This window comes from Seriola aureovittata, chromosome 20 (genome assembly GCF_021018895.1).
Source record: "Seriola aureovittata isolate HTS-2021-v1 ecotype China chromosome 20, ASM2101889v1, whole genome shotgun sequence".
NCBI classification, from domain to species: domain Eukaryota; kingdom Metazoa; phylum Chordata; class Actinopteri; order Carangiformes; family Carangidae; genus Seriola; species Seriola aureovittata.
The window spans coordinates 11,433,303-11,450,013 of NC_079383.1; the positions used below are offsets into that span (position 1 = coordinate 11,433,303).

Consider the following 16,711-nt stretch of genomic DNA (forward strand, 5'->3'; position numbering starts at 1 on the left):
GGCGTTATTTGCTTCTTCTCCATAAGAAGAAGTATAACTTGGTTACTTTTTCAATAAGCAATACATAATGCGTAATTGATTACATTTTTGTAGTAATGTGCATCCATTCCTGATGACTTAAAAGTAGCGAGGGTCTTAAATCCAGCCAGAGCTTTATAGCTGGTACAATTGTTGTTACACATCTTTAAAGAGAGCAGTCTGTAAACTAAAATGATCACAGACTATAGAAATGTAGTAAAAGTAAAATTTTAAAGTCTAATTAAAATTTATTTTACAATTAAATTAAACCAATATTATTAATTTATCTTTCAGAATACTGGACAGTGAAAACAACAGAAGGGAACGCAGTGAGAAGAACACAAGTGGACAGAGAGAGAAAAACAGAAAGAGAAGAGAGAAAGGCTGTAGAGGACCGAGGAAGGAAGATTGGAAAGGATTTAGGGAGTAAGACAGGAGCAGGGAGAGAACGAAAGACAAGGAAAGATGGAGAATAGCAGAGAGAGGAGGAGGAAGGAAAGAGAGAGAAAGGCACAGGAAGAAAGAGAGAGACAGGTGCAGGAGGAGAGAGAGAGTGAGAGGGAGGAAAGAGAGCGACTGGAGAGAGAGGAAGCTGAACGACAGGAGAGGATGGAGAAAAGGAGGAAGAGGAGGGAGGAGAGAGAGAGGCAGGCCCGAGAGGAGAGAGAGAGCAAGGAGCAAGAGGAGAGAGAGAGACTTAGAGAGCATAGAAGAAGACATGCATGGGTGGAGGAAGAAAGACAGGAGAGTGAGGAGAAAGATGATGTAGAAAAACAGGAGGAGGAGAAGACAGATAGAAAAGAATCATATCCAAAAAAGGGACTAGTTTCAAAACTGAAAATACTGTACCTCGAACACCAGAAGGACCAAATCATCAAGGCCATCTCGAAGACCTACCAGAAGGAGGAGGCCATTAATGCTGATGGTAAGAGTCAGCTTCCATACTGTACAATGTATTTCATACATGTCTGTGTTGCTTCCTGTAGTTAAACAGTCACTTTCAGTATTTTTTATTAAGATGTCAGATTCACAAGAAGTTAATGTTGATACTTAAATGATTGGAGGGTTGCAGGTGTTCAGCTATACTCCAGGCTTATCTTTGTTATTCTGTTTCTTTCAGATGATACTCCTGAAATGAAGGAGATAAGAACATGGAGGCAACAGGGTAAGAGGAAAAAGCTGCTCAAGAAACAACAAAAGATGGAAGAAAAGATAAAACACAAGAAGGAGAAGGGGAGAGAGGGAACACAGGAGCAAAAGGAGAGAGAAAGGCTTGAGAGACAGGAAATGGAACAAGAGAAGATTGAAAGGAGGAAAGAGAGGAAGGAAGAAAGAAAGAGACAGGAGAGGGGGGAGAGACTAAAACAGGAGCAGGAGGAGAGAGAGACACAGGAAAGGGAGGAGAGAGAAAGACAGGAGAGTGAGGAGGAAGATGAGGATGATGGAGAAATACAGGAGGAGAAGACAGAAAGAAATAAATCTTTTCAAAAAAAGGGACTAGTTTCAAATTTGAAAATACTGTACCTCGAACACCAGAAGGACCAAATCATCAAGGCCATTACGAAGACCTACCAGAAGGAGGAGGCCATTGATGCTGGTGGTAAGAGAGTCAGCTTCCATACTGTACAATGTATTTCATATATGTCTGTGTTGCTGCCTGTTGTTAAACAGTCATTTTCAATGTCTTTCCAAGATGTCAGATTCACAAGGTCTTAATGTTGACACTTAAATGATTGGTGGGTTGCAGGTATTCAACTGTACTCCAGGCTTATATTTGTTGTTCTGTTTCTTTCAGATGATACTTCTGAAATGAAGGAGATAAGAACATGGAGGCAACAGGGTAAAAGAAAGAAGCTGCTAAAGAAACAACAAAAGATGGAAGAAAAAATAAAACGCAAGAAGGAGAAGGGGAGAGAAGAGGAAAATCAAGAGGAGGAAGATGAAGAGAAAGTGGGTATATTTTCAAAAATAGTTACTGGGTTCTTTGCAGGGTACGGTGACTTGAGCATGGCTGTTCTTTAAAGCACAAATCATACTTTCTGAATCCAACATGTTAACAGGCGTTGCAGCTGGTATGATCCCATCGCAAGATGGTCTCTTGTTAATATTACCATAATATTTAAATTTTTAAAAAAGGGAAGGAGTGTCCTGAAATCAAATGATAAGAAGCTTACATGACAACAATCTTTTGCAATCTGAAACTAGAGACTTGCAATGGGATCACACCAGCAATGAGTACTCAGTAGTCATTACTACATTATTACAAGAGCAATCAGTAAAAATCTAATAACGAGAATTCTTATTCAAAATCTTCAGCTGCTGAAAAAAGTGTGTGCTATTCCTTACAGCTGTGTGTAAGCACTATAGTCGATCAACCACAACCTTGAACACTTGGTTTCTTATTGTCACAACAGGTTTTCACACAGTGCTCTTCGCCACTGTGAATATGGAAAAATATATAACCTCAACAATCCTGGTGAAATCCCTTTGACGCTGGTACAGATGTCTGGTACATGGTGGCTTTACATTCATGACTGCTGTTCACACATACAGGGGATGAACTGAAGCTTCACTTTGAGCTAACCAAAGACCACCAAAGATGTTATGATGCTGAAATTCTGCACCACATATACAGTGATGCTGTTAACAAATTGTACCTGCTGTTTGTAGTGGTGTTTTTACAGGAATTCAACAGGATCAACTAGCTGTTCCAGCAGGACAGACACAATCTGTCCAAACTCACAAGCAAAATTATTGCTCAGATCAGTATCAGTGCCGAAGCTCTACTCAAAGACAGTATCAGGCTGTTACATCTCACCCATGGACAAACAAGGTAGACAGTCAGTCAGACAGGCAGAGGCGGTTTTGGTTGACAGCAGTTGAGACTCAACCTTCAGAGAACTTCCTGCTGTTGTTTGCAATGCCTTTGAGGAATGCTGACGTAGAACAAGACACTCTTAGCAGCATACTGCACATAAAATATGGACTGAGAAGACAAGACATATGCTGCAAGGACTTTGTCCAAAGCCAGTAGATGCTCCAGTGTCTCAACAGCTGCTTCTATCTTCTTTGTTCAGTGCCAGGCTACAATGCTAAGAATAGAAGATTGTTTTCAATAACAAACAGAAACAGGTTTCAAAGTTATTAATTAAGGGGTGTGTGTGTGTGTGTGTGTGTGTTTATGTGTCTGAGTATGTGTTACAGAGGAACAAAGCTGATAACAAGACAAGGAAGACAAGATGAAGCCAGGGAATGCTCCAGTGTTTCACCAGCCACATGAGAGGTGAAGACAGTAAAGATGGATTTTAATTCATGTAAGTGCTGTTACTGTAGCTAATTCATTCATTATTGAAAGACAAGGATCCTAAGATTTGAACTTTATAAGATTTGATTTATTTAATGACTAAATGGTTGCTCATGAAATGCAAGTGCCTCTTGTGGACGGACTTGTGTCCATCAACCTGAAAGAGAATCTTCACAGATAAAAAAAAAAAACATCTCAACAACTTGGGCATAGCTGTTAAAGCACAATATATTATACTTTGTTGTGTTTGCTGTCCATGTCAGTTTTTGAGTAAGGATACAAGTCAGTATAAACAGAAGAATAAGGAGTGTGGGTGATAACAGTTGTGGATGTTAGCCAGCACAATCTAGTCTACTCTAACTTATGAATCTAACATTGTTATCTAAATTATTATCAACTAGTCACCACTTCATAACACATTAGTGTTATTGTATGACTTCGCATTTGAATTAAGAATACAGTGAAACATTTACTTTAGTTTCTCAAAATTAAAAATACTCCTAGGAGAAGGAGACAGGGCACATCAGCATGCCACAAACTGAGGGACAGTGAATGACACACACACACACGCACATGCACATAATGTGCTGTAAATATATTAATACAGTATATATTGAGCTTGATGATGTGTTATTGTTCTTTTTTTCTGTTCTTGTCATCCACTCAGCTAAATTATATTTTGATGCTTTTGCGACAGCGTTTTTGAAAGTTTCATACCAATAAAGCACATTTGAATTTGAATGGAGTGTCCAGAAAGGTACGGGTTGGGCATGGTTGGGCAGGTTTCCTGAATTTGGCACTGAAATACTATCCCTTTTATTAAAAGAAATAACATTTTAAAATGTATGGTTTATAAGCAAAACATCTGTCACAATACAGGATAGTTTTAGGGTAGTAGTCAGGATTTTAGGAACACTGAGGTCTGTATTTCTAAAATCCCCCAAAAGGGGAATTTGATGACTTAACTGAGATAATGTTCTCTTTGTTTTGTCAAAAAAAGGAAGGTCTCACATTCACTAACCTGATACTGTGGGTTTGTTCTCCAACTTTCGCTCTTCCATATTTGGCCATTCCAGCAATACAAAGACATGATGACTGAGTTTGGTAGTTTTCAGATTTGTCAAAACTGGACATTGAAACATGCACAAAGGGTCTGTGAGTTTAAAGGTTATTTATTGATCATTAAGGCACAGCAGAACATCAGCAACACTGCTGTCATTTGAACACAAGTAACAGTGAAGAATTATTCATGGCTTCTCAGTGCAGGGCAGTAGTGTAGTTGAGGGCATACTGTGGTATTCTTTTTTTTTTATTATTCTTTTTTTAAATCTTTTTTCTGGTGGACATGGTGCAGCTGGTGAACATACTTGCTCTTATCCTAGTTAAGGTGATGATGTGAAAATCTGTTGTCGTCTTAGAATAACAAATTCATGCACACATGAATTAGAAAATATTCAAAATATCAATAAGGATACAAAGTTTTCACAAACCATTACAAAAAGCAGTTAAGTATGCGAGCTAATATCACCATATACATCCTATTATAGAGTACCTAAACGGGAATGTTACCATACAATACTCAGCTTGTCAGCAGGAGGGATACTGCCTCTGAATGCTGCATCCTTGCACTTCTTGTCAAATACAGAAAGCCTGTGAGTGCTAAACAGAACACAGTCTCGTTCCACTCTAGGTCAGGTGCATAAACAGCGAATCAGAATCAGTCCAACAATCAGACGCATTCTCATTTCAAACGTGTATGGTGACGAGAAACACATGCAATTGCATTATCACACGGACACAAAAAAATACACTATATATAACTTACACTTGTTTAATCTATCTCAATGCAGAAAATTGCATATCAAGGACACAACAAGGATTTCATGACTTTTCCCAGAAAATGTCATCATAAACACCCTGCTACAGCTTTTGTGCACAAGAATAAGGTCACTTCAGTTTAATGCATCCTGGTATGTAACTACCAAAACAGAAAACACCCCTGTATTGCTAAATCTGCAGTGCAGTCATTTTAAAAAGGCACCACACACAAAAAAGTAAATACTCTTCCTGCGTACTTCTAACCATACTTATTATGATTACAGTTAAATGTGATCAGTGAAATTATGCGTAACACTGTACTGTTAAACTCACACAGCTTGCATTTCCTTGTTGAGTTAAATGTCAACATATTCCTGTCATTCTGATTACACTGAAAAGCCAAGGGCACAGATTATTTTGGCAGTAAGTGATGGTTAGAAATTCGCTGAGAATGTCTCCAGTTATAACCAGTGGGATGTATTGCATGTAACAATCCCGCACAGTCAGTTTTGGCTTAAATATATCTTCTTATATAACTCGATGCTCTTTTCCCTGTTTTAGAGAATAGTTTATTTCAAGTTCAGTCTCTCATTCCTTTCTTCAATCTGACCACAAGAGATTCTCAGTGGCAGTTTTGACATTTAGGATGACATTTCTGATTGTTGACATTGCAGCGACAGCCTCCACTAGTGTCTCCAGGACCCTTGGAAAGGAAAAAGAATAAGAGTGGAAAGATGATAATCACATTTATGTGAAAAACTAGCGATTTGGACTTTATAGATATTCAGTCTTTCTGAGAATCTGTCGACACTGAGGAATGAATATTGCCACCGTTCCAAGAAGTAGACCATCAACAATAATTTGTTGGTTCCTAAATCACTATTTACAAATCCGGTGGATGTAGGAGCTAAGGTAGGTTAATTTGGAAAAAAAAATTGAAAAGAAATATGTCTTACCCTAGGTCCCCAGCGAGGCCCTCTGGTTACCCAGCAGATCTCAGTGTGACAGACAGTGCAGCGCAGCCAATCACATCCATCCCTCTTCTGCACAATGATGCCACACTGGGGGCAGTGCATTGCCTCCCCTGACTGCACAAGAGTCTGTGAGACAGAAAGAAGGTGTATGATGGAGAGGAAGAGGAAAAAAGAGAGAATATGAGATGAAAGGATGTCGTAGATGCCAGTTTCTGTTTCTGCCATCTATCAATGGATTATAACATACCTCTACACTTCGACATGGATTGGCTATACCACAGATACATTTGACTAATACTGTACTAGTAATCACAGTTCCAAAAACAGAGATGGACTGCTTAGAAGAGCTATCTCTTTTCTCTTACTGGTATACACATATTAACAAGATCCCATTACAGCTCACCTTGAGTAGATGCGTTGTCCTCCTTGCAGCAGAGTCATTTATAGCACGGGCTGCAAGATCATCCTGGTATTGCTTACAATTCATTCCCTCATGAATTGACTGAAGTAACAAGAACAGAAAAAGATGTGTGGGTATTCAACTTAAGTGGAAGTCTGATGCACAAAAATAGAAACCTTTCTGTCTTTAAGCAGAAGTTAGCCTGAGGTGACCAGACTAATTACAAAACTGTGACTACTTTCAGCTCTGTAGTTTCTCTTTTTTTTTTCAAAGGACTTGTTATTAATCATCTTTTACTAATTGATTAATCCAAGGTTCAAGCTTTACCCCAGTTATACTACAGTTGTGCATATATTCATAAATGCACATTTAACACACAATCTCATGTGTTAACCCTGAGCACACCAAGACAATTCACTGTGTATATACTTTATATACTTCATACCTTGCAAATCAGGCAGTTGTGTTTCCCACAGACGGGGCAGTGGAAGACGTTGACTGTGTCCTCGTACACACACCAGCCCCGACAGTCTGGAGTGGCACAGTGATAGCTGCCTTCACATCGAGACTCAGCCACTGACAGACCCCTCTGCAGCCAGCGCTCATACTCCTCTGCTGGCACCAACTGTAAAGCAGAAAGGGAAAGAAAGCATAGTGAAGAGTGGGACTTCTTCTCTTGTACTTTTCTTTTACACAATCCTCATGTAGTGCCAAACCAGCTTCACTGGTGGTCATTTCAAACACATTTTCCTACAACCCACTTTACGCTTCACACAGAGGCTAAATTAAAACCACTGCCTGTCCTGGTTGGATCACAGTTTATTGATTAACACATAGCAGCTATGTCCATATGGCTAACTGTCTCTTCATCACAGTTGGAGCAGCTAGACTTTCCACAGGGGGAGAGGCCAAACACTACTAAAACCAAGTAGCAGAGCAGTAGCTCCAGCTTCTTGGCTGGAACTGACTGTGTTGAAAGGAGCTTTTCTTGCAAAATTGAAACATCATTTACAGTTTGATTTAAACATTCTGATGCGTTTAGGATGCTAATACTGACTGCTGATATACCAGTTACAAAAGGTACTGTATCTTAACCTGTTGTATCAGAACAAAGATGTTTGTTGATGTAACTCACAGCTCTGATCTCCCTCTCCTGCAGGGAGCAGGTACAGGAATATGTGTCGTCTCTGTAGGGACAGGGCACCTCAGGCTCCTCACTTAACATGATGACTGAGCGTAAGCACTCTCTGGGCAGACACACACACAAACACAGAAAAAGAATTGTTTGAATCAAGTGAAACATCCAGGATATTTTATCGGTCTAAAAAAAAAAAAACAAACACTTACTCCTCATCCTATTAGCAAAAGCAGTGAAGTACCTCTCCCGGCTACACACCTGCTTCTTCCCTTTTACCCTTATGCTCCCTCCTTTGATGTGACACCACAAAAAAACAGTGTACACCCTTGTTCAATATCACCAAAACATGAAATGATTAAAAATTGTATCATCTTAGAATGATTGTATTTTTAAAGATGAAGTGTAGGGTATTACACTGTAGGGTACTACATTGAAAACATGGGACCCAGAGTAAAACCTCAATGCAACAAAAGTGAGTACTCCTGTGATTTCAAATTAAGGCTAACATAAACAAGTTTATAAAACAACGTTAATAAATAACTCCTTTTCTCAGTTTTGGCCTGGGTTGTGTGTAATACAACATGGCTCCACAATAAAAGGAACTGCCTGAACAAGTAAACCAGATGGTGAGATTTCATAAAGATGTAAAAAAAAAAAAAAAAGTGAAACCTATGACTATGAATGTTACTTGACTTGAATCCAATAGAACATCTTAGGAGTGTTTTAAAGCAGAAGTTCGAGCAACAAAACCCCTCCAGCAAAGACGACCAAATCCATCATCAAAAATAAAGACAGATATACAAACAATAAAAAAATATATACAATAATGGAATCTCACTAATGAGGGGTGTACTGACTTTTGTTGCAGTTGATTCTTTTCATTCTTCTTGGGCTTTGGCTAAAGATAAATAAAATTGTATTAAATTGACAAGATTTACTCAACATTTTAGTGATATTGACCAGGGGTGAACTCAATTGTATTGTACACAGTACTGTCACTTTTTTTTTTTTTTTTTTTTGATTCCTCCAAACCTCCTGATTCTTACCTGCAGAAGCAGTGAAGACATTCCCTAAGCAGGACCCCCTCTCCAGGCTGCAGGTCCACATAGCAGATCCTACAGTCCACAGGCCCTGGGTTAGGCACCAGATCCTGGCCGTCCATCATCACCAGTCGAGCAAAATTCTCCCTGCGCTCCTCTTCCCTTGCCTGAGACAAGGAGCGGTGTTGTTGGGAGGGTTAAAAGTATATTCCATAAACAACTTCCCCTCAGGGGGCACAATGAGACTGGTAATGCATAAAAAATACTGTGGGCTAAATTTACAACTTTTCATCCACACACACATGTACAGGCATGCTCATACATGCAGACACACACATTGTGTATAAACATTTTATTATCTGTTTCACAGGGTATATACAATAAGACAATTTAAATTAACAAATATTACATTCAATTTAGTGGCAACCTCTGTCCATTAAAAAGCCACTTGATGTAAAAAGTCAACAGTGATCATGATTATCCAGCTGGATGGGTCAATACAAAGACAAATATTCATTCATAGTCTTATCATCAAATCCTGATTGATAATTATCACCAGGGCCAAACAAGTTCATTATTATATATTTGTGACAAAAAAATCCATCTTTCCTCAGATTAAATGTAAATAATGGCATCAGAAGATTTATATTGGTCTTCTTTCACCATAACAGTGTTTGCACATTTTCATAAAATGTGAAATCATCTGTTCTCATACAGTTTCTCTACGGTGGGGTATCATGAACATGCAAAACACTGGAGACGGAGATGCACCTACACCATCACTCATATTGCTTATTTGGCCAATACTAGGCAGAAATAAGGCTTAAATAGTCTGCAGTGGAATCCGTGCATCTCAAATGAGTCAACATTCAAACTTCATTATAGAAATACCATATGCTTTCAATTCAAGCATATCTGTAGGCATGCATCGAGACATAGGCTTGTGAATGATGATTTATTACTTGATTTAAAAGGAAGCGATTGAAGAGTGCAACAAAACTGGTGCTACAAGTTCAAACTGTCTGTGAATGAAACATGAATGAACATGGAGTGTGTGTGTGTATGCCTGTGTCTCTGTGTGTTCAGTAGTCCTGGTCCAGGTTATACAGGAGTGAGTTGTTTTGAGCCCCAGCACTCCTCAGCACCTCTCTTCTCCCTTTCTCCTTCAAAAAGACAGAGACAGAAGAGAAGAGAGTCAACCTGAGAGAGCCTGCAAGTTTGTATTCAAATGTCAGCTTGGAATCAGTTTCATACTTCCCTCTCATTATTAGTTTTGAGTATCTTGTCCAATTTGGAACCCTCTTTTGCCTAGCACCTTTTTTATTTTTTTTTTATATACAAAATATTATTTGATCCAGGCCTGTTTATGGAAACCTTCTTTGTAATTGTCACTAAAAGGTACGCTACTCTTAGTGTTTGTTCGAGACATTATATCTCTATCCCTTGGAGCATATGCCAAAATAAGGTTTTGTTTAGTATATATGGGTGACACAAACTGTAGTTGCATGCATACAGGTGTATGATTGTATATGTAAGGGTGCATAGTGTGTTCAGTTGTGTGTGTATTTCCTACCTGCTGGTACTGTCTGATAGCCTCCTTCTCCTGCTGGATTCGCCTAAGTTCCAGCGCATCAGGTCTGTATCCCCCTGGGATGATGTAGTTCTCAGGTCGGTTTGTGCTGCAGATCTCACAGCCCGGCCGAGTCGGTTTGTTAATGTAAGTGCAAGAGGGGCATGACCAACCCTGTAACACACATTAGCACTTTTATTTTTTGCTTCCAATTGCCTAGATAAACTTGAATAATGAAACACTTAAACATATTACAATTACAATACCACCATAACTGCTCCTGTGTATTACCTGGGAGGAAGACATGTTGGCGCACAGTGCTTCATTGAGTTGAGGCATCTCTAGGTTGATGAGATCTCTGATCTCATTGATGTTTCCTCTCTCTGACCCAGCTGAAATAAAAAAAGGGAAAAAAAGTAAATAATGAGCAACCGGTAAGGTCTGCAATGAATGCGTGTACCCATTCAACTAGTATGTGAATGTCTATGTATCTGTATGTGTTACATAAGCTTTGATACAAGCACTGCATGCAAGTGCAAACCTTCCTATAGATGTTACCACTGTCTGTTCTACTGACCTTCTTTATTAGGTCTAAAGGAAACGACGCTGCATTATGGAAAGTAATACATCATTTTGAATAATATTAGATTATCGAATTTTTTGTTTTTAACAATACTTCAATACACAGTTAAGCACATTTAAATTGGTCTATTCTGACACATTCCATTACTGTGCATTGTTATATTGTCACTATATAGTCAGTGATAGCACAAGGAACAGATACGGCAGGCAATGTCTATCTGGAGCACTGATCTCTACATTCAGTATTTTGATTCAATTAAAAATTGGTGTGACTGTGGTGCTATAAAGTCATGCTAGAATTACAAACAGTTCATCTCAAATATCATATTTGATATATAGATGTATATTAGAACTAAAAATGGAAGCATTTTCTTCTAATACCTTCTTTCTTCTTAATTAATGTATTCAATTGTGACATCATATTAATATATAAAATGAAACAGAATCCTGTTAAGTCTGGTGTACAGTATTCATCTGCAAGCTGTTTTAAGTGGATCCTAAAAACCAAGAAGAGTTTGATGAATTAAAGAGGATTATAGTAAACTTAAAGAAATAAACCAGTGGATTAGGGTTTTCATGAGTGTTGTGACAGGAAACAAGTTACACTGATATCACCATTTGTTGTTCCTCATGTGCATCAATCAATCCAACATATTAATGCCTTCACTCACCAATGTTGCTGCCGGTATTGAGTCTAGGGGGCAGGGTGGTGCATGGCCTCCGGTCCTGAGATGAGGGGCCGTTCGCAGAGGTAGAAGGGAGGGGAGAGGTGGGGAGGGACAATGATGGAGGACTGAGGAGGAGGGCACTCTCCTGGTCCTGCTGCAGGACTTGGAGCGTCAAATGAGCATGACGGGCTGATAGGAGGTACAAGAAGGCGGTGTCGCCGTCTTGACGAACACCGTATGAGGCAAGAGAACGCTGGTTGGTGCACAAGCACTGGCCAATCACCCAGCGCTGCACCCGCGGGTGAAAGCCATATTCAAGAAACATCTGAAGTGGTAAAAAATGAAAGGAAGCAACCAGGAGAGAATAACAGTGAAATAAAGAAACAATTAGGCAGAATAATAGTGGTTTTGTGAGAGAAATAAATTAGGAGGTTCAGACTAACCTGCTGTTTCAGTGCTGCGGTCGTCATATGTGGGAAAACTTTCACAGTGACACAACAGGATGAGGAAGAATCTTCAACTACAACAGCCAAACTGTTAAATAAAACGAAACACAAACCATCAGCCAAATCTATATTATACCTTATATCACATTTTACAACGTAAAACAATCACTGAGCATCAGTTATATTAAAAATCATGTTCCTACTTGATTTCAGTGTCTTCAGGGTCTCTGGCCAAGGGCTTAATCTTGAGCGCAGCATGTTGTCGGGCAAGTGTGACCGCAATGACAGAAGCAGACTGCATGTCACCTGCTTCTATGGCTTGGGTCAACTCTATGCAGTTTTCCTCTACAGATGGATACACACATGCATGCACAAGGAAACAGACAAGCCCACACAGGTGAACATACAGTACAGGCAACTGTGCAGAGGATGTTTCCACACCTCCAAAGAGTCACTATGGGGCTAACAATGGTTCAGTGAATGAATGGGTAGAATGAATGACCAAATGAGTGAATTAGTTAAATCACATCTAAAAGATATATATATAATATTTTATATTAACAGGAAAATGTTCAGTGTACACACCTGTTCGTTGCAAGGCCAACGTGTTCTGGAGATGGAGACCATCCAGGGGGGGCTGAGGACCATTATCTTGTGGAACTGCAGCCAATGAAAAATGTTGAAAACCAGTGAAAACATTTAAATAGAAAACACAATAGACCAACAGGAAACATTCAGCTTTTCAACTCCCACTCTATCTTCACTTACAAAGCGTTAAAATGAGATCAATTGAAAGAAAGGCTTCTCTGTCTGGTGCCACAGGGCTAATTTGTCTATCGCACCGTCACCTCCACATTCTTTAAGTCAGTTTGAATGTTTTGTCAGTCCCAAAAAAACGCTGTACTTCTCAGACCACTTCCCCATGGCTTAGAAGTAGTATTTTATGATCCTCCCAGACTGGGAAGGAAATATAGTCCTTTATGCATGTCCTACATCTATTTTAAGGTCTCTTCTCAGCTGGTAAAGTCCAGTTTACCTACACAGGGAGATTCCCAGGGGAGGTTCCAACATCAGCACTTTCTGCTATATTAAGATAGTTGAAAAATAAGGGCCTAGGTTTGTGTTACAGCTACAGCTGTTGACTTCAATGATAATCCATGGCTGTATACTGTGCAGTTCTGTTTAAGTATCATTATGATGTTAGCCTATATAGGTTATAAAAGCTGTTTTATTACCAGTTTTAGCATTCTACAATTATATTTATAATAAATATATGTTTTTCACTGTCATCTTTCGTTTCTTTTACTTTATTACTTACATACACTTGGCAATACCAAAAAGACATATTATGTGCGTCAGCACAGACCAATTTATTGAATTTCCCTCAGAGCCAAAATATGAAGCTTGGTTACAGTGGTTGAGACTGACGCTAGTGATTTTACTAAGCATTGACCAAGCCAGTGAAAAGGTCTTCTGTTTGACAAGTCAAGCTCATTTTCCTTAAATGAATTCCAGCACTTGAGAATACAAAACAAAAGTGTCCTTCAATATTTGAAAGTGGATTTGAAAATCTTCACATGACCCTGTTGCAAGAAAATATCTATGTTTTTCACCATCGTTCCTCTGTGGCTGCTCTCAAACAGAAATGTGAGTACTTGGTAAGATAGGTTACTGACCTCTATGTGCTTCTCTCAGTGATGACATCACCACGGTAGCCCACTCATGAGCCTCCTGCTCACAGCGGAAGTTAAAGCTGATGCGGTCATGTGGTGGTGCTGCCAAACTTAGCTCATGGCACTTTGGTGACTTCACCTCATAGTGTACTGCCCTCAGATCAAACTCGGCGATGGTCTGGAACAAGAGGAAGAGCGAGCAACAATGAAATGAAATGAGGCAGGGTGAATGGGGAAGGCAAATGAATCATAGGTTATGTTATTCCAAAATAGCAACTATGTGCATCACTGCATGTGCGCACACGGTTTGGTAAAAACCTACTTTTAATATTCCATTATACTGTAACAAACTGAAATATAGATACACATTGTTACTGAATGTAATTAAGAAAAATATAAAAAAACAGAACAAATATGAATTAGTTTAAAATGCAATTAATGGAAAACAATAACGGATTTGCATGAAACTTTCCCAAGCTGCTGAATTGCAATGCATCATACTGAGAGGTGTGTCATATATTTTCCACCCCATAGTTCAAACTATGCAAAAAGCTTTTTAGAGGAATGCAGTACATTTCAGCTGCACCACCAACTCCATTCTCCAAAATGACAATCAGGTTTAATTTGAAACTGTTGCAAGAAAAATGTAAACATTAGAAAATTTCAGAAAGGAAAACTGTTGTATTATATTACAACAGGTTTAGTATAGTGTACTGAGTAATAATTAACATTTGTTTCAAAAAGGCAATGACTGAAAAGAATAAAGGCTCTGTATGTAAATTTCCCATGTAACTGTCAAAAGTGACCACTATTCAAGGACTAGTTGGTTTTAGAATTGATGGTGTGTTTGTACTTAATACTTTCTAAATATCAGCACCCTTGGAGCTGAACTCGAGGACTCCTAAAAAGGCTGGATGCTGGTAAACACAGTGGTAAACTGGTAAACACAGTGACTTAAACCCTCATCCTCTCAGCCAGTGATCTCTAACTTGAGAGTCAGGAGCCTCTAAGGGCTCAGTAGCTGCACTATTTCATTTTCTTTGTCTTCTTTGCTATTTTCATGTGAAATACTGGACAGTTTTACCTCCTTAGGCCTGTAAAAGTATTTATATTCTATATATAAAAAAGAAAGAAAAAAAAAACACTTCTAATCAGTGTTGAGGCCCTGTCTTGTAAAGGGGTCCTGTGCTAAACTTTTAACACATATGCCAAAAGTTATGGTTAATGACAAAAATTCCCACAAACTAGCAAATAAAAATGTGAAACGTAATAAAGCTGCCAAGGGTTGTGCACTTTGTTTTGTGGAGGCTAACTGATGGGTTCCTAAACAGGGAACATACAATACACATTAGACGTGAGGAACAGAGGGGTCAATAAGGGTCCACAACTCCTTTTTAACCTCGTGATGCAGCCCTGGTCAGAAGCCAGAGCTATATATAAACTGAACTTTGGGTTTATTCCACCAATTTTCACACAGCAAGTGATGGCAGTTAGTATGGAGTCATGTCTAGCATTAATCAAAAATCTTTCATAAAACAGAGTGTTTGAGACACACATCAAAACAAGCCCAACACTAGTGCTGCCGTGAACTCACCACACTCCGGCCAGTCCCGCTGCTGTCCTGGAGCGACAACCGGAATTCCCCGGATTTCCCCGGGTCCATGCTGAGCTGCAGGCGGAGTGACTCATCACCTGCCCCCGGAAGACACAGTGGCCGAATACCAGAATGGCACACCGACACCCGAACTGAAATGAGGACGGTTTGGCAGCCTGGTTGTGACTGCGAGGCCCCATAGTGACTTGGGAGAGCAGCGGACTGATCCGGTGTGTTTCCAGGGGTGCAAGTCCAACCGCCTGAACTCAGCGACATCCTGCCAACATAGTCATGTAGAAAGCAAACACAAACACACGGGGTCCGCTGGGTTGTTTACCTCTTTTCCCACGTTTTCTCCTTCCCTTGGTTTGAGTACTCTTTCGCGATACGCCTCACATTGTATCTCACTGTTAGATATTTAATAGCCTCACTTGACAACAGGAAGCAAGTGCGTAGAGTCTGACAACTGTTTTGAGCGACTTCAAAAAACTACAGCCCAAGCTAGAGGTTTCACTTCTCCCTTCTTCCGTTGTCGCTAAAGCTCCGTTTCAGGCAGATTTAGTGTTTCTTTTAGACTGCCAAGCGTTAAGAGTATCCTTAGGGGCACCCCACATCTTCCAACTGTCAAGGTTATTGAAGTAGTTTGATACTAGTAACACTGAAGTGTGTTTATGTACGTACGCTTTAACTCCGTGTTGCGCATGCGTTGTTTGGTGGTGGTGGTGGGGGGTGGGGGTGACGTACGCTGTTGTAATATTTATGAAGGTTTTTTTTGTTTGTTTGTTTTTTTGCGATATGACCCTCAGGAGTTCGGTTTGTTCCCATATTAGCTAACTTAATGTTTAATAAATGTAATATTTAAATTGGAGCCATATATGCTGTTTATCAGAGGAGTGTTTAAGTCTGTGGTTTCAGTGCAATGCAGTTAAACCTTGTGCTGATGCATACAGTGCACATATTTGACCACAAAGGGGCAGCAAGTGATCCCATAAAAAAACTTACATGAAATGTGTTTGTAGCACAAACATTTTTAGGTTTACTTGTAACAAAGTACATTTACATTGTGGTATTGCTACTTTTATTTAAGCAAAGAAAAAGTATTGTGTCCTCCCTCATCTTCATTTTAAAAATTCTGCTCAAATCAGTCTTTTGCATCTTGTGGCATTTCTTTTGAGAATCAATTTTTATGACTTTAGAACCATATTTTTTATGATGTAACTTATATCTTTCATATATATTAAACATAAAAATACAAATAAAACTTTATAGTTCTAGTACTAATGTTTCTCAAATAAATAAAAAAAAACTCAAGACATCAGACTTAGAAGTTACCACACTGTTCTCATACACTTTTCTTGGCTCGTCACAGTCATCTCTGACACAAACCTATGGAGATATATTAGGATAATGTTATCATTCATTCATATCGGTCTTCTCCACAGCAGACAATGACCTGTCAGATTTGTCCAATTACAATATTAATGGA

At 39.2% G+C, this 16,711-nt stretch overlaps 2 protein-coding genes across 7 annotated transcripts in view; one reads left to right on the plus strand and one right to left on the minus strand.

The window, feature by feature from the left end:
- Nucleotides 1-6,190, plus strand: part of LOC130161088 (golgin subfamily A member 6-like protein 25) — a 6,929-nt gene extending 739 nt beyond the window's left edge. For 4 of the 6 annotated variants that reach the window (XM_056364066.1, XM_056364068.1, XM_056364070.1 and 1 more), the window contains exons 2-4: nucleotides 313-943; nucleotides 1,139-1,618; nucleotides 1,814-2,421. In XM_056364066.1, the coding sequence (XP_056220041.1) occupies nucleotides 484-943; nucleotides 1,139-1,618; nucleotides 1,814-2,040 (1,167 nt within the window). In that variant the 5' untranslated portion in view covers nucleotides 313-483 and the 3' untranslated portion in view covers nucleotides 2,041-2,421. The other 2 variants (XM_056364072.1, XM_056364071.1) reach the window with 2 other exon arrangements.
- Nucleotides 4,479-15,916, minus strand: shrprbck1r (sharpin and rbck1 related). Its single transcript, XM_056364065.1, has 14 exons — nucleotides 15,226-15,916; nucleotides 13,635-13,809; nucleotides 12,544-12,618; nucleotides 12,162-12,303; nucleotides 11,956-12,046; nucleotides 11,516-11,837; nucleotides 10,554-10,654; nucleotides 10,266-10,436; nucleotides 8,699-8,859; nucleotides 7,650-7,761; nucleotides 6,960-7,139; nucleotides 6,518-6,616; nucleotides 6,097-6,240; nucleotides 4,479-5,843 (listed from the first exon to the last, which is right to left on the minus strand). The coding sequence occupies exons 1-14, from the start codon at nucleotides 15,499-15,501 to the stop codon at nucleotides 5,763-5,765; spliced, it is 2,130 nt and encodes a 709-aa protein (XP_056220040.1). The 5' UTR covers nucleotides 15,502-15,916; the 3' UTR covers nucleotides 4,479-5,762.
- Between the last annotated feature and the right edge of the window lie 795 nt (nucleotides 15,917-16,711).

Bases quoted from the DNA above. Each gene is read 5' to 3' on its own strand.
- shrprbck1r (XM_056364065.1), bottom strand. From the start codon at position 15,501: ATGTCGCTGAGTTCAGGCGGTTGGACTTGCACCCCTGGAAACACACCG. The intron at 10,655-11,515 runs GTGAGTGAAGGC...TTTTTATTTCAG, and splicing joins CAATACCGGCAGCAACATTG to CTGGGTCAGAGAGAGGAAAC. The intron at 7,140-7,649 runs GTGAGTTACATC...TCTGCTTTACAG, and splicing joins AGGAGAGGGAGATCAGAGCT to TTGGTGCCAGCAGAGGAGTA.